The 23287-nt window shown below is 29.3% G+C and overlaps 2 protein-coding genes across 2 annotated transcripts; both read right to left on the bottom strand.

The window, feature by feature from the left end:
• Positions 1-3069: 3069 nt before the first annotated feature.
• Positions 3070-5289, bottom strand: LOC111041784 (zinc finger MYM-type protein 1-like). The gene is made up of 3 exons (XM_022326196.1): positions 4862-5289; positions 4382-4567; positions 3070-4303 (listed from the first exon to the last, which is right to left on the bottom strand). The coding sequence occupies exons 1-3, from the start codon at positions 5287-5289 to the stop codon at positions 3070-3072; spliced, it is 1848 nt and encodes a 615-aa protein (XP_022181888.1).
• A 551-nt stretch (positions 5290-5840) lies between these two features.
• LOC111041786 lies at positions 5841-21438 on the bottom strand. Its single transcript, XM_022326199.1, has 2 exons — positions 21294-21438; positions 5841-7343 (listed from the first exon to the last, which is right to left on the bottom strand). Exons 1-2 carry the CDS (start codon positions 21367-21369, stop codon positions 6784-6786), a joined length of 636 nt encoding a protein of 211 aa, XP_022181891.1. The 5' UTR covers positions 21370-21438; the 3' UTR covers positions 5841-6783.
• Positions 21439-23287: the final 1849 nt, after the last annotated feature.

Here is a 23287-nt window from a genome sequence, read left to right as displayed (position 1 = left end):
CAAATTAGTACAATAGAAATAGACTAAAACAAATTAATAATAATTCAGAAAATAAAACAATAACACTTTTCAGTTATAATTATCACAACTGCTTAACAAAAAAATTAATAATTAATTTTACAACATAACATTAAATAGTAAAATAAAAACAATAGAAACAAAGAAATCTCAATGTTTAACTTAAGTTTCAAATTAAAATAATAAATTGAGTCTAGTGAGTATCTGCATTGTGTATAACTTATACATTTAATGAAAAGCTAAACAGTTTGATAAAAATAGTATAAGTAAAAAAAACTAAATACATTTTACAACATAACATTAAATAGTAAAATAAATACAAATTAATATTATCAGTCAGTTTCAAAATTAAATTCTTCCAGATCTGGATCAATATCACATTGTTTTTGAGCTGTGAATAAATTTTCATAAAATGCATGATAAATAGGGTCTATCAAAGGAAGTAGAGATAGCAGATCTTTTTTTTTTCATTGCTTATAGGTAGAGGACCAGTATAACATTTTTGTAACTGTAATTGTTTTGATGTCTTTCCTCTTCTGGCAAAATTTATGGTATTGAAAGGTTCATTACCATTTAAGGTATTCTTGTATAAAACTAAACCAAAATTTTTACTATATTGTAGCCACTGAATTTCTTGCCAAACAACTTGGTCACCTTTTGTATTTTTTTTTTTAATTTGTAAGTTTGTTTTTAAAAGGGAAGCAAAATCAATAAAATTATCCTGAGACATAACTATAACTTCAATTTTTTTTTTTTTGCCAGTGGTTCTTACTAGTTGATACCAATCATTTGGAATTGATATCACCATACCACCCTTCTTCTTCCTTTTTTCTATAGCTGCATGGTCAATGTCACACTCCATGTGTGTATGGCCTGGTGTGAGAAATTTATGGTTTATTGTTTTTAGTGTAGGGTGGTTTAAAAGAACAACTTGGAACATACAGGCAACATGGTTATTTTTATTTTGGCCCCCACAAGTATCACTGTAAAATGTAATCTCTTCAATATTATCAGGAATTTTTTCATTTAAAAAATGATATAAGCAAGATGCTATTTGATTAGCACCCCTACCTGCAACCGCTTCATGCCACATATAGCAGTAAGGTTGTCCAGTTATACAATCATGTATAGTGAGGTTGAAAGTCCATAGTTGCCTTTTATAAAAAGCAACAGAAGTATTTAAGTACGGAGTAGGCAAACATTGTTGGAGATCAAATGTATATATTTGTTTAGTGTCATCATTTTTGGCTATATCTTTATCTACTGATTTGCTAGTATAACCTCTATCAGCATCTTCATTGTGCTGCTTCAATTCGAATAATATCTTATTTCTTTCAATGTCACATTTTTCTACTTGTGCTTTCATTTTGAGGACATCACATTTGTGGCATGTATCAAGCTTGGGTTTCTTGAATTTTAAATCTAATTTTTTAAATTCTTTTGAATAAATTGAAAAGCTTACTGGATTTTCTACTTGATTTTTATACAACTCAAACATCAAAGTTAATGTTAAGGTAGATGAAAGATATTTTTTGCTTGTGTGCCTTCTGGAATAATGTGACTTATAAGCTGGGAAGGACTGAATATGATTAATTACATTTGTGATTTGTTCAATGGAAGTTTTATTAGGAGGTTCTTTTTTACCTCTCATATCGTTTTCTGTAATACCAGCTACTGACTTTAATTTTTTTTGTACGGTTATTCTTATAAAACCTTCAGTTTCTCCAAAAATAGTTAAAAAACAATTTTTGCATACTTCTTTTTTATTTTTGTTTACAATCAAATTATATCTGTAAGAATTTTGTCTGTTTTTTTGTTTTGAAGGGCTGCATGTTTTAGTTTTGGTTAATTTTTTTGGCACTACTGTTATTAAACTAGCAATATATGATACCCTACGATCATATGATTTCATACCCCAGTACTCATTAAACAAATGTGAACGATTTGAGTCACTTATGGCATCTTTACATTTCATACGACATTGTTTCAAGTCTTTCATCACTCTTGGTTGAACAGTCTTACCATTAGCAGTCATATATTCTTTTCCGCTATTTCTACAATCCTTCCTTTTTTTCCTCAGATTTCTACTTTGTGCTTTTGATGATTTAACTACCAACGCAGTTTCAGCTACAATATTATTGGGTAATGTAATATGCGAATTAAATACACATGAACTAGCTGTAGAACAAGCTGGAGATTCTTTATTTTGATTGCTAAATGGGGGACTGTATTCAATATTTCTTAAATCAGGAGGCGTACCTGGAATCCAGTCAGGATCTAAATCACTATCATCAAAAACATCATATTCATTCGGTTCAGCTGCGTCATTTCCATTAACTTCGTCAAAATATATAGGTGAAGGGGTATTTTCTACATGGTAATTTTGTTGTGGTGGAGGCAATAATGAAGGATTGTTTTCGACTAAACATAATTTAATAGTTAATAAAAACATAACTAGTTCCGTTTGATTTTAGTGTAATTAAAACGCACTCACCTTCTGTAGTATTAACTGTATCAGTAACTAAACTTAATAAACGTCTAGCTCTTGAAGAAGTCATTTTTTTTAAGTTAAATAAATCAAAAAATTCAAATGTTTAATACCCATAATGAACGTAAAAATTACTGTAAGTTACTGATTACTGTTAACAACCATGACAATCAAAATTATATTATAATAATCATATTGTGCCCATATCATTACCATAGACTTATAATATATTATAAGTCTATGATCATTACTACTGATATGATACATAAGTGTTGCCAACATATATAAAAGCAAAGGTAAAACTACATAACTTAACTTATGTATATATTCTCATCACAGTTTAAAACTGTTCGAATTTGTATAAGTATATTTATTAAGTTAACATAATAATATTTACCCAAATTAACAATGATGAATTCTAAGACTTATGTACTTTTAACACAGCAATATAAGTGAATATAATAGTCTCACGACTTATGTTCTTATACCAAAATGTAAAGGGAAAAAAACTATATACGATAACACGATAAAGTCATTATAAGCATATGTCGACTTATGTACATTTACCCTAATGCCACAGAAATATCTTGTAAGTTTTGTTTATGAATAAATTTTAATAAATCAATCGGTGCAGCCATTTTGAAATCGGTCATCAATGCAGAAGCCTGGTGTTTAAAACATTCCATTTCAGAGCAAAACTCGAATCCGTTGAGGTCCTTGTCGTATTTGATTGCTAAATCGTTAGTCCATTTTTTAATTTCATCAAAATCCATTGACGATAGCTTACTTCCACATAAAAATTCAAAGTCATTGGATAAAATAGTCATTCTTTTAAATCGCCATTTTAAACTCGATAAGATTGAGTCAACTGCCATGTAAAAATCATTTTTGATTTTGGCGTGGATGGATGTTGCACCATCATCTATTGCTTCTTCTCCATCCATACGTTTTATTTTATGCCTTCGTTTTTCTAGAAATTCGGGTGACAGTTCCATTTCGATAGCAGTATTCTTTGCATTTTTTAATAAATCCTCAAAATTGTTATCACGAATTTCTTGAATAGAATTATACAAACCGTTTAACATTTTACTTGCCATATCAATTGTAATATCTTTAGTTTGCAAAGACTTATTGGTTTTATCGATATGCGTAAGTATTTTATTCCATATATTTAGTAAGCACAGAAATTTTAGATCTATTAGGCGTAAAATTTGATTGCAACCATCAATAGTGTCATAGTTCATATTAGTAATGTCCCGCATTTGTTTCAATATCATAGCAATACTGATGATATTAGTATGTAAAGCTGAAATGGCTTGTTTCTTTGATGACCAACGAGTATCACTATGTTTCTTTAAAGTAACATTTATGACATTTTTTAACATATTCCATCTTGAAGTAGAACTAGAAAAGAATACAAATATTTTCTGAACACTTCCAAAAAAAGTTATCATAGCAGGTGAAGTTTCGGCAGCATGAACGCCAACGAGGTTTAAACTATGCGCTGTACAAGGTACAAAAACTGCTAATTCATTTAGTTTAGTAATGTTTGCCTGAACTCCTTTAATTTTCCCGGCCATATTTGCCCCATTATCAAAACTCTGTCCTCGGCAGTTATTGATATTTAAGCCATCAACTTGTAATTTATCAACAATATCGGAAGCCAGACCAGTTCCAGTCTTTTCTTTTGTTTCTATAAAATCGATAAATCTTTCTTCAACCGTTACTTCATTATTTGAAATTTTTACGTATCTTATAATTTGTGATAACTGTTCTTTGTGTGAAAAATCAGGAGTGCTATCAAATAATATTGCATAATATTTACTTTTTTTAATAATTTCAAGAATTTTAGTTTTAACAGTTTTTCCCATCAACTCAATAAATTCATTTTGTATGGTTGGTGAGAAATAACTGATTTTATATTTTCCCTCATTAAGCGCTATTAGATGTTCTTTTAAAATCGGGTTATAATGACTAATAAGTTCAATAAGATCAAGAAATATTCCTTTTTTCGAGTCTAAAATCTTTTCTGAATGACCTCTAAGAGCAAGATTATTTCTACTGCAAAACATAATAATATCTACGATTATTTTTAAAATGTTGCGCCATTTTTCTTTTTCATTTTTGAACATTTTTTGTACTTCACAGTCAATAGTTTTATCATCAAGTAATTTTTTTTCTAGTTCTTTCCATTTGATACAGTTTTGTTTATGCAGTAAATTAATTTCATGATCAGGCAAACGAGGGTTCAAATGTTGCCAATCGTCAAAACCAGAAACAAAAGCACAATTTGTGGTACAAAATAAAATGCACGGAAAACAAAAAAGTTTATTTTTTGAAACACTATACATTAACCATTGCCTTCGAACCTGTTCACCATTAGTAAGTTTTCTGAAGAACCATTTATTACTAAAATGACGATTATTTTCGTCATGTGGATAGTAGTTTTGAATTGAAGAGATTGGAGGACCACGTTCAATTAAAATAGCTTTTAACCTAGGTGTTATTTTGGGCCATTTCGCAGGATCATTAAAGTCAACATTTTTAGTATTATCCTGTTTTTCTATTTTTATCTCATTGTTAGTATCAGACTCAATGGTTGTAGCATTTTCTGTTATTTTTATTCCATCGTTAGTATCCGTTTCTAAAGGAACTACTAGATTTTCTTTTGGACTAGATTTCTGAAGCCATTTGCCTAACGATGCGGATAAACTTTTATTACTAGATTCTTTCAGTTTTCTTTGCTTTTCAAACCAGGCACCAGAAGGTTTTTTTGAAGTCATTATTTTATTAGTAAATTATTAACGACTAACGAGTAAATTATAAAATGTTTATATAGTTTTATTAACTTACGTGTGTGCGTACAGCTTGCGACGTGTCAATAGCATAGACGGCTAAGAAATGGCAATACGATTACCCGCATCGTACTATCATGCATTGTAATACGCATTATCGTCACTTTTAAAAATAAGATTATTGATATATAGACGACAAAGAATATCATAATATATTTTATAGACGGGCCACGGGCGATCCGATAACGATAAGCTCGATGTTCACACACACACACAAACACACACGCACCGTTCCTTGTACTGAAACACGAATTTAACGATAAACAAGATAAACAAAATCATACACATTTCAAAATGTATAGTCATATAGGTAATATAGAAATGTCGTTTTGAAGTTAGAATAAAAATAAGTACCAATTTTAAAGCACAAATTGGCGCCCCTTCATAATTTGCGCCCCTGGCGTAGGCACAGTTCGCCATACCCTTGCTACGCCACTGGTTTACATCACGGTTATCTACTCAGGTTGGAGCACGCCGCTATGATGCTAATACAGACTGATGGTCTATGCGGCGACCGTGGTGAACTATTAGCGCTAGTAGTCAGTGGGCCTACGTTCACATTTGTATGTACTGGGAAATCGAAGATTTTTTATTCAAATCGTTAATATCGTCCAAACGACTAAAAATACGAATTAAAAACATTCCACAATTATTATAGACCGTGAAAAGGTGATAAGAACGCAACCGACACCTAACCTGGAGATAACATGATAACTGTACGAAAAAGACGAACAAAATAATTTTCTAATTTCGACAATATTGTTCTGTAATCTGTATGACTGTATGTGTTTTTGTCATTACTTAATTGGTAGTAGGTAGTTTTATTGCGATGGTGGCTAAGTGTTGTGTAGTTGGATGTACTTCAGGCTACAAAAGCAACACAGAAAAAGTGTCACAGTTTTCCGCACCAAAAGATACTGGTTTACGGCTAAGATGGCAAAAAGCTTTTTTCAGGCTACAAGAATCATTACTGGGATGAAAAAACAAAAATAAAATTATTATAAACTGTAAATTAGTTAGGTATAAAATTAGTTATTAAGTATTAACCAACTACTAAATAGGTTTTATTACATAAAGAATAAGTAATGAACAAAGTGATAATAACATATTATGTTTATTTGATATTTTATTTTACAGATATTTTATAAATAAAATAAATTATAACTGGGTAAGAAAGACTTGTAGTCATTAATTCTGACGTCAGTCATTTAGAGAGTTTTTCGAAGTATACTCGTAAGTCAAGTGTTGGGGGAATTATTTTTTTATGTAATTAAATTACATTGTACACTAATATTAAGTACTCAGCTTTCAAATAAAGTAATTAAAAAAATTATAATTTATAATCACGATTAGAATTTATTATTTCATTACGAGTGAACTCGTCCAGTCGGTAACCAGTTAGGCCTCATGACTACTAGCGCTTTAGTTCACTGCGTTCGCCGCATCGACCAGCGATAACACGCCGTGCGCCAACCTGTGTAGATAACCGTGGTTTACATCAATGAAAATACCACATGTATTTATTACTTGTCCAATTTTTTTTTCTGCTTCTTTAATGGCTACCGATTCCATTAATTTTCCATACTCCGTGGCTTTTGATGTAAAAGATCTATACAATAGATCATAAACAGTATTTTTACACGATGTTGATGTCCTCATTTTGCATATTCGTCCGAAGTTTGATGCTGTTAAGCGATTACGTCTTTCTTTATGCCACATTTGAGAATTTGATTGAACTCTCGTTTCAAATTCTAATGCCAATCTATTAGTCGGAGTTAGAGAAAGTGAATCTAAGAACGTTTTTTTTCTATTATTGATTTCCTCGGGTGTTATATCTTTAATTAAAGTTTCTACTAGTCCATAATATTGGTCTGGACCAGAACTTGCTACTTTTTTAGTTCTATGTTCTTGAAATAGTTTTCGTCTACGTGTATTTTTTATCTTGTTGGTTTTTGATTCTAAAAATTTTTTACCTATATTACCTAAAAGATGAAATTTGCAATTTTTATTATAATATTGTATACCATATTTTGCATTTCAAAATTTACCGGGACTGATATCATTTACAATACTCTTATGAATACTACGTATATATTTGCCTGCAGTATTATGTGACAATACCGCAGCTTCGCTATACGTAAACGGAACCCGTCAAATTAAAATTACAAACCAAATATTTTCTGAGCTTTTGTTTGATTTTCTAATTTATTGCGATACTCAATTGCTTTAGTAATAGAACATCTAAATCGTAACTGATTGCTCTTTATGTGATTTCTCAATGCTATAGGATAATTAGTATTTTTAATCATGGCAGCTAATTTAGTTCCGTAATTACGCAATAGATGATTGCGACATTCAATTTTTTCAACTAATAGATTAGGTCCATATGGCATTAATTCACGTAACCGTTTGGTGACACTAGAATCTCCATCACCTCCCAATCGGAAATTTATTACTTACGCCAACATTCACAACGGGCGCAATACTGCGCCTGCATAGGCTACCCGACAGTTGGCTGGCCCTTACGGGCATAGTACTGGCCATAACTTTTTGACAGTACTGAACCAGTACAGTATTTCAGTACTGGTAGCCAAGTGCTGATCTAGTACTGGCACAATACGGATCCCGATGGATATGTTAGCAAAGGCCAGCCAGTGTTTGTCGTATTTATGCCAACATTGGCGGAATACTGGCATAGTACGGGCCGATTCCTATATCCGTCATCCTATGTAAATAGCCAGGTAGGTATAATTTTACAGCTGTTTTTTATTTACTGTGTCATAGAGGGTTAAGCGTTTAAAAACTATGTAATCTGTCGTATCTAAAAAACATTTTCCGTTGGTACATTACGTATTACGATATACGATTGGTAGATAGGCAGATAGGCTTGTTCTAGTAGCTATTTTATAGTTTGATGTAGGTACCTACGACCTATACCTCAGATACTTTGTGATTTTATTTGATTGTTTTTAAAAGAGTACCTATTTTGCATTGCCTTCATGTCAATGTATCAAAGGTATTTGATTAATGATAATGATATATAGGTAATTAATTCGGTTAAAACTTAAGTGATTTGTACTACATTTGTTTTATTTAAATGTATCAAATAAAACTTATCAATATTTAATATATTATTATTTATCACGTATATTTTTGTATTATATAGCCGTGAAGTTGTACAAAATATAATATTAGTAGGTAAAGTATACTACAATACATTCAAAATTCAGTTTCTTTGAGATAACAGTTTAATATCCAGTATCCTATAATATATTACGTTGTTTAGTATAAAATTATGATTATGTTATAAATATAGAAATCTGTTGTTGTTTAACAGCAAATTTTCTGGGAAAACCCTATAACGACTCTATGTCCCCGCCGTACGTCGCACTACCCATGTATTATCGTTCGGTCACTGCACGGCGTTCGCCGGTCGGCGGTCACACACTCACACACTAACACAACATACACGAATACACGACAGTGCTACACACACATAGGCACAGACTACACTAGAACATTGTTTACTACTCGACTATTCTGCTTCTGCCGTCTATGTGTAATAGTGTAATATACTAATATTTGTTATTTATTAATGACTTGATGACGTCTTGATGTGTTATAACTTATAATATTTTATAATTGTAAACTGTTTTGTGTCGTCGGACGTCGGATTTGAAGTTCAAAGTTGTATAGATACATTTTCGGTAAGTACCTAACTACCTACTTTTTAAAACTATTATTGTTCAGGGGCGTCATTTGGGGTATTGCAGGGTATGCCTATGCATACCTAAAATTATCAAGATGCAATTTGGCCTGACAATAATTTTTCTGCGCCGGGCAAAAATTATCCTTTATTTTTTTATAATATATAATTGGTCTCAAGCATCGGCATCTATCATTTATCTTTTATCTATGATATGCCCTAGGTCATACGCTGTAGTAGATATTATGATTGATTAGGAATAATAGTGTTTATAATCATTAATCAATGTTATTATGGATATTATAATAGTCATAGACCTATGATAATAGTTATGTAACATTGGGATTTTGAAACACGGGCGGACTAATCTAACCTATATATAGCAACGCTTAACAAATAAGGGGACTGCGGCTAATCACTACGCCACAAGCGTATCAAAAGCGTTATCAAAAGATAACTTTAAAAATAGATTCAATATTGTTATATTATACAATATTTATAGAATAGAATTGTTATTTTATAGTTCCACGTAAAATGTGATCAACCATCACTCGTTAGTGATTGATAAAACTGTCCAGTGTCCGACTGTCGTGTTATACTGTTATTATTTAGCTTATTTTTATTACGTTGAGTGTTGTCGTTTTGACACGTTGTACGTGTCCGGTGTCCCTATCCAGATTTCAGTATACCAAAAACGCTAAAAATATAATGAATAAACGAAAAGGTGGCGCAGCTCGTCTTCGAGAGAAAAATAAAAAACAACTTCTATCATTGGCAAATTCTAATATGAAAGTAGATATGTTGTTTAAAATGCAGAGCAGTAAGGTAAGTTAGTCTATACTCAGTTTAGTACTACAATATTGGGTTGGTAATTTTAGTAATATGATTTAGTATTAGTACTTACCTACCTATTTTATTCAATTTAAGACTTGGATTTAGGTAAGTGTAAAATAAAAATATATACCTTTTTAAATAAACTTTGCTCAGGATATCCTGCATTTTTTAGCCTTGGTGATTAAGATATTACTTTCTTTTCGGTGTCTTACTTCATTCAGTATTAGCTATATGAGTTAAAATTCTTTAAGGTCGTAAATAGTAATAATAAAACTCCAATTTTTATTTTTTCATAAAAGTGAGTTGAATAGCCCCAGCCGCCTACCATTAAATAAATATAATGTGTAGGTTGTGAAAATCATAATTTTTTCAGCCTCAAATATCTAGTATTGGAATAGACAAGGAAAATGATTCTCATAGAAATGTGATAAATAATGATGATGTCGAAAAAACTATGACTACACAAAGCTCTACACTTTCAAATTCATTGATAAATACACCTGTAAGTAGATTTTTAAGTATAAAATCAATTGTATGTGTAGTAAATACAATCTTAATTTTTCAGTCTCAGATATCTAGTATTGGAATAGACAAGGAAAATGATTCTCATAGAAATGTGATAAATAATGATGATGTCGAAAAAACTATGACTACACAAAGCTCTACACTTTCAAATTCATTGATAAATACACCTGTAAGTAGATTTTTAAGTATAAAATCAATTTTATGCATCGTTAGTATAATATTAATATTTAGTTTTATAATTATTATTCTAATAAGTCTTGATAAATTATCGTCATATAAAAAAAATATTTTAATGAAGATGAAGCCAACTTGATAATTTGTAATATTTTTTAAGGAATTCAAAAAGGATATATCCATGAATAAGAATGAAAAACCCGTACAACCTATGCTTTTATTCTACCCTAAAACAAATAATAGGAACTTTCAAAGCAGTTATTTTAATAAATTTAATTGGCTGGAGTATTCAATATCTGATGATGCAGTATTTTGTTTTCCATGTCGACATTTTTCTTTAAGTGGTAATTTTCGGGGACAAACAATTGGCAATGCTGCCTATATCGATAGAGGAGTCAAGTGTTGGAGAAATCCATTACAGTCGTTGACTAAACATAGTCGAAGTGATAATCATTTGACATCAGTAGAAAGATGGAATCAATATTTAGCCATATAAGCCAAACAAAATTCGATTGCTAATATTTTAAAATCATCAAGAGCTCTTGAAATAGAAAATAACAGGAAACATATATACTTTTTATTAAAGACAACTTTATATTTGGCTAAACAAGGACTGGCATTTCGAGGAAACGATGAGTCTAGTTTGTCCAAAAATAAAGGTAATTTTATTGAGTTATTAGAAACATTTGCAGATGATTCTATGAAAATAAGGCTAAAATCAAGATATGGACATTATACCTCACCAGAATACCAAAATGATCTAATTCATATTCTTGGTTGCTGCACCAGAAAAAATATTCTGAACAAAATGTCTCCATTTAGTATATATTCAATTTTAGTTGACGAAACTAAAGATTCTTCTAAAAAAGAGCAGTTGAGTTTCCTTATACGATTTGTAGACATAAATTTCAATATATTTGAGAAAGCACTAGGTTGCAGTCACATGAAAAAATCGGATGCTACTTCTCTAGCTCAAGAAATAGTAAAACTTATTCAGGAGAATAATTTGGACATCAATAAATGCATTGCTCAATGCTATGATGGTGCTTCAGTGATGAGTGGTGTTTATTCGGGTGTGCAACAAAAAATCAGCGAAATTGTGCCTCATGCAGTGTACATTCATTGTTATGCCCACCGATTAAATCTTTGTTTGGTTGACTGTATATAAAATGTGCCCTTAATAGTTGATTTTTTTGATACTATTCAAAATCTCTATAAATACTTGATGAATAGTCAAACTCGTTATGAACTTTTCATAGAAGCTCAAAAAAATAAAAATGTTAAAGTAATTCATTTAGAAAGGCTTGTTGATACTCGTTGGTATTATTGGTATACTTCATTGCAAAAAGTAAGAAGCCGATATACTGTGATTATCGAAGTATTAACTTTTCTGACTGAACATGGTGATCAAACGGTTAGAGCAGTAGGACTACTTAAAAAATTATCTACTTTTAAATTTATTATGATTTTGGAGGTAATGGTTTGTGTTCTAGAATGTATACACTGTTTATCATGTGAACTTCAAAATTCAAATATTATTCTATCAAAGGCCATGTTATTAGTGAAATCTTCAAGGAATAATATCTTAAAATTACGCTGTGAAGAATCGTGGTTGAAATTTCATCAAAAAGCAACTGATATAGCAATTTGTAATGGAATAAAAACCCAAACTCACAGTAAACCTGAGAAAAGAAAACAGACTTTCAATAAACATTTGAATGATTATTTTGTACAAACAACTTTGGGAAGAGCTAGATGTAAAGAAAAAGATGTTTCAAGTTTAAAAGTTGAACTGTTGTATCAAGTAATCGATAGGTATTTATTACATACTTAATTATTAATTTCATCAAATTAATTAATTCATAAAAGTATATGTTATTTTTTAGGATTGTAATGCAGTTAGATGAACGTTTTTCAAAAAATGAACAAGTGTTTGACATATTTAATGTATTTGACTATACAAATGCTGACTTTCTTAATGCAGAATGTGTTGCTGTTAATAAGTTCTTAGACCACTTCAGTGGTTTTCAAATTAATACTTTAAGCCTGCCATCCGAGTTTTCTTCAATTAATGCAACATTAGAACTAGAAAACATGTCCCAATTTAAGTTAGAATTAATATTCAACATTGTTTTAAATCTACCGTTTGCATTTCCTGAAACAATAAAAATATTGTCTATAATGTTAACATTGCCAGTGACAACTGCATCGAATGAGCGCTTCTTTTCCTCATTGAAAAGGATAAAAAATTTCTTAAGAACATCAATTGGCGATGAAAGATTGAACGATTTAATGGTTCTTGGAGTTGAAACAGAAGAAGCAAAGCAAATCAATTTGAATGATGCAGTCGATGATTTTGCAAAAATGAAAGAGAGAAGGTATCCACTATACTAATAAGTAATAGGTAGTTAACAATAAATAAAAATAAATATGTTTTGTTAATATGTATTATTATTTAAATAAATAAATTGAAATAAATAAATATTTGGTGTATATAAAATAACTTATGTGTGATTAAAGATCTCAAGATTTGTTTTTCATAGTGTCTATAAATAATGAAATCCAAAATCAAATAATGTACGTTTTAACTGTGTATTATAAGGTGTACAATATTAGTAGTATATGTAATTATTTGACTAATGAAAAAAGATACTTTCGAGCGGAGTGAGAAAAAAATTTTTTTTCTTATAATTATAGTGTATATATTGGCCTGCTGAAAATTTTTTTGGCCTGCCTTGATGTTAGCATACCTTTCAAAAAGTTGAAATGACGCCCCTGTTATTGTTATTAATATTTTTAATATTGTAATTTCGCACTAAAACTAACTCTATCGACATGAATCAAAACTAATAGAACAATATAAAAATAATAAGCTACATAATATTATAAACAAATACCCCTACCAATACCTAGGTCCTAGGTGTTACATTTTGTATTACACACATTGTTAATTTAAAGTAATTGCACGTATTTGTATAATAGTGTTTGGCCAGTGTGGTAATAATAAGAATATAATCTAAGCTCTCTAATTATTACTATTTAGTAATTAATTGTTACTGAGTATTTAAAAATATATTTATGTACAGTTGTGCAACTGTATAAAATAAATAAATTACCTACCTAATACTTAAGATTAATACCTAAGCTTGCATGTGAATTAACTTTGTCAGCCTAAATCAAACGTTACTACCTACGACTTATAAATGTAAATATAGGTAGGTATAATATAGTATTATAAAATTTAATTAATTTAAATCAATAATATATTTAAAAATTTACTACCTACTTCAACATATCTTGATAATTTTTAAATATATTATAGTATAATATGATATACTTGCATTATTAAAGTATGTACATTTATAGATATATATGTAATGTGACACAGGGGATGAAGTGACCAAAATATAGTGTTATATATTTATATATTAGATGTTTTGAATAAAAAGTTGTGAAAATTGTTTATTTTTTCATTTTATAAAATATGTTTCTAGATTTTTAGTTGAATTGTTGTCTATGCTTTTTGATACCCAAATAAATTAGGTTGTTTCCTATACCTTCAAAACAAAATATTCTTATAAAAGTTTAATAGTTTTGAAAATACATTTATAGGTACATCAACAATTAATGATGTGTGGTACTTGAAAATTAATTAAATCTTTATAGCTAAAAAATTTAGAGTTGATCCTTCCCCAACCCCTTTAATGTTTTTTCTTCTTAACTTTTAGTATATATAGTTTTATATACAATGGCAATATCATATAGAACTATATATACTAAAAGTTCAGTCACTTCTACTCGAGACATACTTACACATATATATTATATACCTATCTAATTTTGTTTAAAATTGTGTTAATAAATAATATTAATATTAATATCTAATACCTAAATAATATAAATATATTATAATTAAGCATTAAGATAAACAAACTAGTATTTATAAATAAAAATATTCAAGTATACAAGGTATTATTATTGTTAGTACCTATTACATTTTTATTTGATTCTGATTTGTAGGACACTCAAAACTTAAAATAAATAACAATATTGTAACTTGTAACATAATTTAAAAAAATTTAATTAAGGTGCCCATATGGCTGTGTGCCTGTACTTTTGCTTAAAGAAATTAAGATTTTATTTAGGTAGTAGGTATAAAAATAACAGTTAACAAATTTAATTTATATAAGAAAAAATTAAGGTGTAATTATGTAATTTATTAATTTTGGTGTATTAGTTATTATGTGTATTAATGTATATGAATAAAATATTATATGATTTATTATGTGAAGAGTTATGAGTTTATGATTTGAATGGTTTAATTTATATATAATGAAGGTATTAGTTATAAAAGTATAATATGTGTTGACTTATTATATATTTAATACATATCATGACAGATCATACAGATCAAGTATTTATGTGTACCTTTTAGTAGTTAATAAAATTCAATTGGAAATATATAATATGGTCCATTATGTATCTTGTATTTATATATACTAATCTAGTATACTTTTTTTATTTTAGTATCATGCCCAATTCTGGTTGTGCTTAAATATTTTATCCTATACTTAAAATTTTTGAATTTCGGATTTAATTTAGCTGCGGTATGACTACTCCATATGATCGGTTGAAGAAACATCGTAAACTGAAACAATTAACTGAAAATTCAGTATCATCTAATGATTCAACAAATGTCGAACTTGACAATTCTAACTTATCAGAAAATTTGGAATTAGAGGTTGATGATATTGAACATTCTTGTAGTCAACATGTTGAAAATATTTATTCTGATTATGATGATACTTTTGGCCATTTACATAATCCTGAAAATATTGAAGACTGCTATCTCACAGATTCGTCTATTTATAACAGATCTCCAGATTTGAGTTCAACTGAAGATGATTCGCCTCTATCTTTTTCATTATCATCAAACTCTGAAGAAAGCTCTCATGGGGAAAATGACGAAGAAGTTTCTGCAGTGCCCACTATTCGTGAAAAATTACAGAGTTGGGCAGTAAGATTTAGATATAATCTTACAATTGAAACAATTGATAGCATCTTAAATATTTTACATTCAGAAAATGTTGATGGTCTACCAAAATCAGCAGTTACTTTATTACAAACTAAAACCGATAAAAATATAAAATTAATGATGAGCTCAAAGAACACCAATGGATCATATGTATATTTTGGTTTAGAATCAGGTTTGAAAAGTATAATTACAAATGAGTTTACCGAGAACACTATAAGATTATTATTTAATATTGATGGATTACCACTATACAATAATTCAAGCCAACAGTTTTGGGCGAACTTGGGGCTTATTCTACACAGTGAATATGATTCTCAACCTTTTATAGTAGCTGTGTACAGTGGTGATTCCAAGCCACAAGATGCAAATGATTTCTTAGAGGATTTCATTAAAGAATTGAAAACTTTGATTGAAAATGGTATAGTTATTAATCAACGGGTATTTAATATAGAAATTGTTGGCTTCTCATGTGACACACCAGCTAGATCTTTCATTAAAAAATGTAAAGGCCATGGAGGGTTTTATGCATGCGAACGGTGTGAAACTAGAGGTAAAACAAGAAATAAAAAAAGAGTATACCCTAGTATAAACTCAAGACGTCGTACTAAGAGGTCTTTTAAAAAGCAACGGCAAGTAGAACATCATTTGGGAAGATCGCCTCTTTTAGATATACCAAAATTTGATCCAGTTAGATCAGTATTTTTAGATTCCATGCATTTACTCTATCTTGGAATCATGAAATGGATACTACAACAATTGATAGGTGCAAAAAAAAAGGTTAATAGAAAATGCAAACTATCCCGGCGAAACATAAGACGTTTAAACTTAAATTTAAAACTACTTGGAAGATTTGTACCTAAAGAGTTCCAAAGAAAGAAATTTGATTTTGACGAATTTAGTCATTGGAAAGCTACTCAGTTCCGTTTTTTCTTACATTATTGCGGAATACTTGTGTTTCGTAAAATTTTACCTAGACAAATGTATCAACACTTTCTACTATTGGTAGTTGCATGTAGAATACTCTGTAGTCCTGAATTATGTGTTGAGTACACTAATTACGCCAGACAGTTATTGGTAAAATTTTTTGAACTCCTTCAAAATTTTTATGGTTCAGATTCACAAATGATGAACAGTCATAACATAATTCACCTAGCTGATGATGTGGAACAAACAAAAACAAACTTGTGTGCTATTTCTGCTTTTCCATTTGAAAACTGTCTGGGGAAAATAAAAAGATTAATTGTAGGAAGAAACAATCCTTTAGCACAGTTAGTCAGAAGAATGTCCGAACAAAAAGCATGCACTGAACTGATTAAAAAAAATGCTGTACGAAAAAAAAAAAATCTTGTAATTAATTATATACAAGAAAATCAAGATGTATTAAAAAATATAATTTTACGTGGAGTTGAGTTAAGTGCCAAAACTTCCAATAATATTGTAATATTGAATAACGGTGAAATTCTCAGCATTACAGAAATTAGAAAAGAAGAACAAGGTATATTTTTACATGGTTTTATGTTCAAATATGTTACTGATGCCTTCAAATATCCTTGTGAATCAACCAAAGTTGGAATTATGAAATTAGGACGGTTATCAAGACAGAAAAAAATAATTTCCATTGATAATTTTAAAAATAAATGTGTTTTTTTTAAAGATAACCATGATACTTTTGCAGTCACATATCTGCATAGTTCATAAGTTTCATATTATAAATTTGTATTTCCATAATTCTTTGAAATGACTGCAATTTTATTTGTTGTATGAATTTATATTTTATATTTTATCTTTTATATTTAAGCAAAATTAAGTGCTAGTGAATAGTGATATCTGATTTCTGTTTGTTCTAAATTGAAATAGGTACTTAGGGAATTAAATTGTTTTAAATAAATGATGTATTGATAAATAACTTTAAGTTTGATTTAACTTGTTTTTAATAATTTATTTGTTCACTATGTACAATAAAAATATTGTGAATAATAATGGTAAGATTAAGTACCTACTCTTGATTTTAAAACCTTTTTGTTATATTTTAGTTATAAGTTGTAGCCGGCGTAAGAAATGGAACAAGACAAATTTGAAAAGGACACCACTCATGTTATAGTACAGTTCAATGAAAAATCAAAAGATGGGAAAAAAACAATTGATCTTGTGCCCATCTCATGGGTGTATCAAAATGATGAACAATTATTTTGTAAATATCCCACAAAGAAAAAAGAATATAATAATTTAAATGAAATGTGTAAGACATCTGCTGCACATGGTCCATTTTGGAAAAGTTTTGAAATTACTATTATTAAACAGGCTGGTAAGTAATACAATTCACAACTATTAAGTTATATAGGTTTTAAAATAATTGTGACTGATCATCAGTATTCTGTACATCTCTTACATTGTAGTCATAAATATTGTTTCAGGAAATTACAACCAGGGAATTAGACGAATGGAAAAGGCATTTTCGAATAAAGTGGTACAAAGCAGCAATATAGAAGATTATAACAGTTCCGAAGTTGAAGAAGATAACTTAAAATTAGATGCACATGAAGTTAAACAATATTTAAAAAATATTCCATCTTTTAATAAAAATAGTATTTTCGATGATGTAGAGTCAAGTGGTAATTAATTTATTATAATAAATATATATATAATAATATATTAATATTAGATAAACATTAAACATAGCTATAAACCTATATATTAATTTGTTGGTATTTAATTACTGTTTATTCATGTTTAAAGCCGATGAAAATGGTAGTATCCATTCCAATGGCACTATACAACAAAACTTGGCATCCGATCATAGCTGTACTTCATCGGGATCATCAATAGCACACTCTTTTATTAAGAAGAAATCATTAAAAAGATCCAGAAGTAAGTACATAACTTACTTTAACGTACAACTTAAACTGAATTAATCTTTTATGATTTGTGGAAAATGAATATTATTTATATTATATTAATATGGTACATAACAGTGGCCGCTCATAGGCCTTCCTTTTCATTTTCACCTTTTTCAAGAGGTTATGACTTAATTTAACTAAGAATATAACATATTTTACATGATTAGATGATGAATAATCTATATTAAGTTAAATTATGATTCTAGAACATGCTACAAGTTCTAGCAGTTCATCAACCACGTCATCGCCTACATCAAAATTTAAAAAGTTGCCATCAGCAAAAACTAAAATTATTAAATTACCAAATAAAAAGATACAGTCTCCCACAAATTTAATGATTGATGCACTTCAAGGAAGCAACAATAAAAAAGGTACATACATCTTGTGTATTAACATAGATTTTGAGTTGGCGCGTTTCTAAATTAATCTAGGTACCACTAAACTGATTTTTTTTTTTAATTTAAATTTAAAATGTTATTAAAATGTTAAAAATATTTAACTATTTATTGTTTTTAGCTCAAACTTCTTCAAACATCAAGAAGATGAATCCATGCAGAACGTGTGGTTGTACATGCTCTACAGGTATATTTTTAGTTAAATTCCTAAGTTATTCTCAATAAATAATATTACTGAGTATTCTGAATCGAAACAGTTAACAGTTAATTTCAACTAAAAAGTTATCCTAACATTTTCCTAAAAATACTATATACAATTAACTGATTAACACAGTTAATGTTTAATTATAAAGTAGTTAAATAGATGTATAGTTTAATAGATGTTAGAATCATTATGTACTAGGTTACCTTTAGTTACATACTTTATTAGTATACTTTTTAGTGATTATATAAAAAAAAATGATTTGATTATGTTAATTACCGATTTCACATAGGTACCTAAGTTTTTGTTTGTTATACTTATAGGTTCTTCATCTTCAGAAACAGTTACTAAAGCTCAATTAGAATCTATCAGAAGAAGTATAGAGTACAAAATAACACAAGAGGCTAAAATAACGAGACACTTATTTGCATCACACAATAATGCAAGATGAACAGTTAAATAACATGCCCAAATTGAATTTGGAAGATTTTCAGGATTTTGATACTCTGTTGAAAACTGATCTTGAGCTAATAAAAAAACTGGTAAAATTGCTTCTGAAACTACAGTTTTATTTTATTGATAAATCTTTTAATTTTTTTTTAGAAATGTTTTATGTTGATAAACATTAAAAGCGGAATTAAAGTGACAGAGAACTTAACTGTAGTTATGCCGCGTATAATATCAAAAGATGTTCAACTCTTGTACAGTGGTTTTGGGAGAGAGACCAATGGTTGTAAAAAGCTGAATTTTTCAGCAACACAGACATACAAACACTTAATAGGTATTTAATATTATTAATATTGTTTTATAAAAATATATTTTTTCTTTTATTTATTTTTGTATTTCAGAAGTCATAACTACAAAAGATCCGGGTCTAAAAATGAAGGATATATCAAGTCAATTAAGCCGATGGTTTTCAGGTGCCAAGGACCGTGAAGGTGGGAAAAAAGAAAGGCAATATTATAAAATGAAGAAATCCAGCGAAGTCGAAGAAAATAAAAATGAATAGAATATTGATTTTATATAAATAAGTTTTGTCATTAAATTGTACATTAAAGATTAATGTTCTCAGAAATATAGTAGAGTTTGATAACTAAGGGTATATTATTTTTTAAGCTATATGCATAAACATGCCGAGGTTATAATTTACTGTGAATTAATAGATTGTACATCCTATTAATTTGACTATTGTTTAGCATCTATAATCAGCTAGTTCAAACACTTATAATAGCCTCAAAATTAGGAAATTTAATTTAGGGAATACTAGAAATTGTATAATTATAGTATCTATATTATATAGAGTAATTTTATGAGAAAAATCATAGGTATTAGGTACCATCATGCTACCATTAGACAAATACAGAATACTATTGAGCCTGTAACATTAGTTGCTACTGTACCAGTTATGTAACTGGTACTGCACCACAGTTGCTAATCTGTACTTGGTCGGTAGTGGTCCAGCACTGAAAGTCGGTACAGAATACCGTTCGCATCCCAGACATATACCAGTACTGGTGCCAACACTGGTTGTCGGTAGTATGCCAGCATTAGCCAGTACTGGCGCAATGCTGCGCCTGTTGCTGGTCAGTACTATTCCGGTACTAAATGTCTGTACTGGTCCAGCACTGAAAGTCAGTACAGACTTTCAGTACTGAATACCGTTATCATCCCAGACATATGCCAGTACTGGTGCCAACACTGGCTGCCAGTAGTGGGCCAGCATAAGCCAGTACTGGCGCAATGCTGCGCCTGTTGTGGATTTCCGATTGGGCTAAAACGAATTTGCGGTTTATCATTTTTACCAAAAAAAAAAATATAGTTCGTGAAGAAATAGTTATCATATGACTCATATGTCATGAGTGATTAGTATCCAATAGCTTAAATATTTGAACTTCAATGTTTATAAAAACTAATTTGACTCTCAGGTAGAAATATTTTTGTTTTTAAATAGATTGAAAATTTATAAAAAAAATCTTAATCTAAATTTTTAAATCTTAAGTATGAATAACAAAAATTATATGCATTTTTAACTAAAAAATAATATAGAACAAGACACTAAAAACTCACATCATTGTACAATTTAAATTTAAAATTAGGTAACTTCTATAATCCTATTATATCGTAAAGTTAATTTAATATATTATACAATTAAATACAAATTTACCGATTAATTTATTGAATTTAAGACCATGTATTTCTACGCTTCGTTTGAACCCTTCAGCTATTGCATCAGCTTCCATACTAGTTGCTCCTTTAGTCCAATTTAAAAAACACTTATGGTCAGGTACAGTTGTCTTTTTATTAGCAGCTCTTTGACATAATACGCAATAGCNAAAGATCACGACACCAGCGTCTTTTAAGACGTCGAGGGGGATTGTCTGGAAGTGTACGTGATGATAAGTGGGAGATAAGAGGATTTTGGTGTAGATGTAATTTTTTGTGAAATTTAGAGTAGTGTTGTTTAATTAGTTGTTCAACGGTTTGTATTTTTAAGTCCTTGTGAAGTGTGATATTAGTTACGTACCATGGGGCAGATGTTATGAGACGGAGGGATATGGACTGGAATGCTTGGATGGTTTGTAGTTGGGACGGTTTGGCACTACCCCAAATTTGAGACCCGTAGGTCCATATGGGTCTTAAAAAAGATTTGTATATTGTTAATTTTGAATTTATAGAGAGTTTTGATTTAAAGGCATACACAACCCCGAAAAAAAAATAAAATTTTATCATCGATTTTGATATTTCACACTGTGAAAAAAAATACTGTGAAAACAGAATTTGAAAAAATAAATTATTTATAGAGTTACGGGTGAACTACGAATACACTGTGACGTCATTGCGTCGGCCGTTCCTGAGCGGCACTGACGCGCGGCGGCAAACGCGTAACAATAATAATATCGTTGATCGCCGATTAAATATACATTTTCATTTCTATAAATATTTTGATTATTTATAAATTATAATTTATAAATATAACATTTATCCAATTTTTAAATACTTAATACTAATATTGTGTTTCAATAACAAATTCGTCAGTATTCACTTCTCGTCTAGTCGGATCGTATATTATTATCCCTGTTCCTTGTTTCATCAGTATTCAGTATAATAATGTAATATATTCATTACTCGTGTGTACAATATTATATCATATAGATTTTACTTTAAAATTATATACAGTTTTGAGTTTACATTACATTTTAATTACGAAGAAAATAATGCCGTATTGTAGTGTATTTGGTTGTAGCAATAATAAAGGAACGCATATATTTCCTAATCGTGATAATTCACCAGTGCGTTTTAATAAATGGACCAATTTTTGTAAGCGCAAACATTTTAAACCAACCAATAATTCTGTAATATGTTCCCGTCATTTCACAAGTCTAGATTTTGATGACTCAGATATTCTAAAACAAAAATTATTAGGGGACAAATACAAGTTAAGAGCGCCCCGTTTAAAATCAGGTACTGTACCAACAATATTTGTATTAAATAATGATAAAAATAGCGAGGGTAATACAATAACTAAAAAATCTCGGTCTGAAAGAATAAAAAAACAAGAAAAAAAAGAAATGGTTGAGAGTTTAATTGCTAATAAATCAAATATTGATTCAAATGAACATTATGAACATAATGAAAATGAGGAAGAGCTAAGTTTTACGGAGGATAATATAAGTGAACAAGAAGAAAACGTATCATTTACAGATGATTTTTATGACGATCCCGATTATGAGTGTGAAAAAGAAGAGGAAAACTGTATAGAAGAATTTGAAAATGTTGAAAATGCCGATGTAAAATATTGTCTAGTATTTATCGATTCATTACTAACACTGTTTACGATTTGTAATATTTGCAAAAGTAAAATAATAAATAAAAAATGGTACGCAATTGGTGCAACAATATGTGTAAAATCAGAATGTAGCGAAGGTCACTTATCAAAATGGTTTTCACAGCCCGTTAATAAACAGTTTTCTAAAGGTCATGTACATATTGCTACATCTATACTTTTATCAGGTACTTTATTTGCTACATTTAAAGTATTTTGTTCAAGCTTAAAACTTTTAATGTTTAGTAGAACAACATACGATAAAATTATGAATAAATATTCTTACCCTCTTATCGAAAAAATATGGGAGAAAAAGAGAACAGAACAGATAAATA

The sequence above is a fragment of the Myzus persicae genome, unplaced genomic scaffold, assembly GCF_001856785.1.
Source record: "Myzus persicae strain clone G006 unplaced genomic scaffold, MPER_G0061.0, whole genome shotgun sequence".
In the NCBI taxonomy this organism is placed as follows: Eukaryota; Metazoa; Arthropoda; class Insecta; order Hemiptera; family Aphididae; genus Myzus; species Myzus persicae.
Note: the sequence above shows the minus strand (reverse complement) of the source record. Positions and strands in the feature narration are given on the sequence as shown.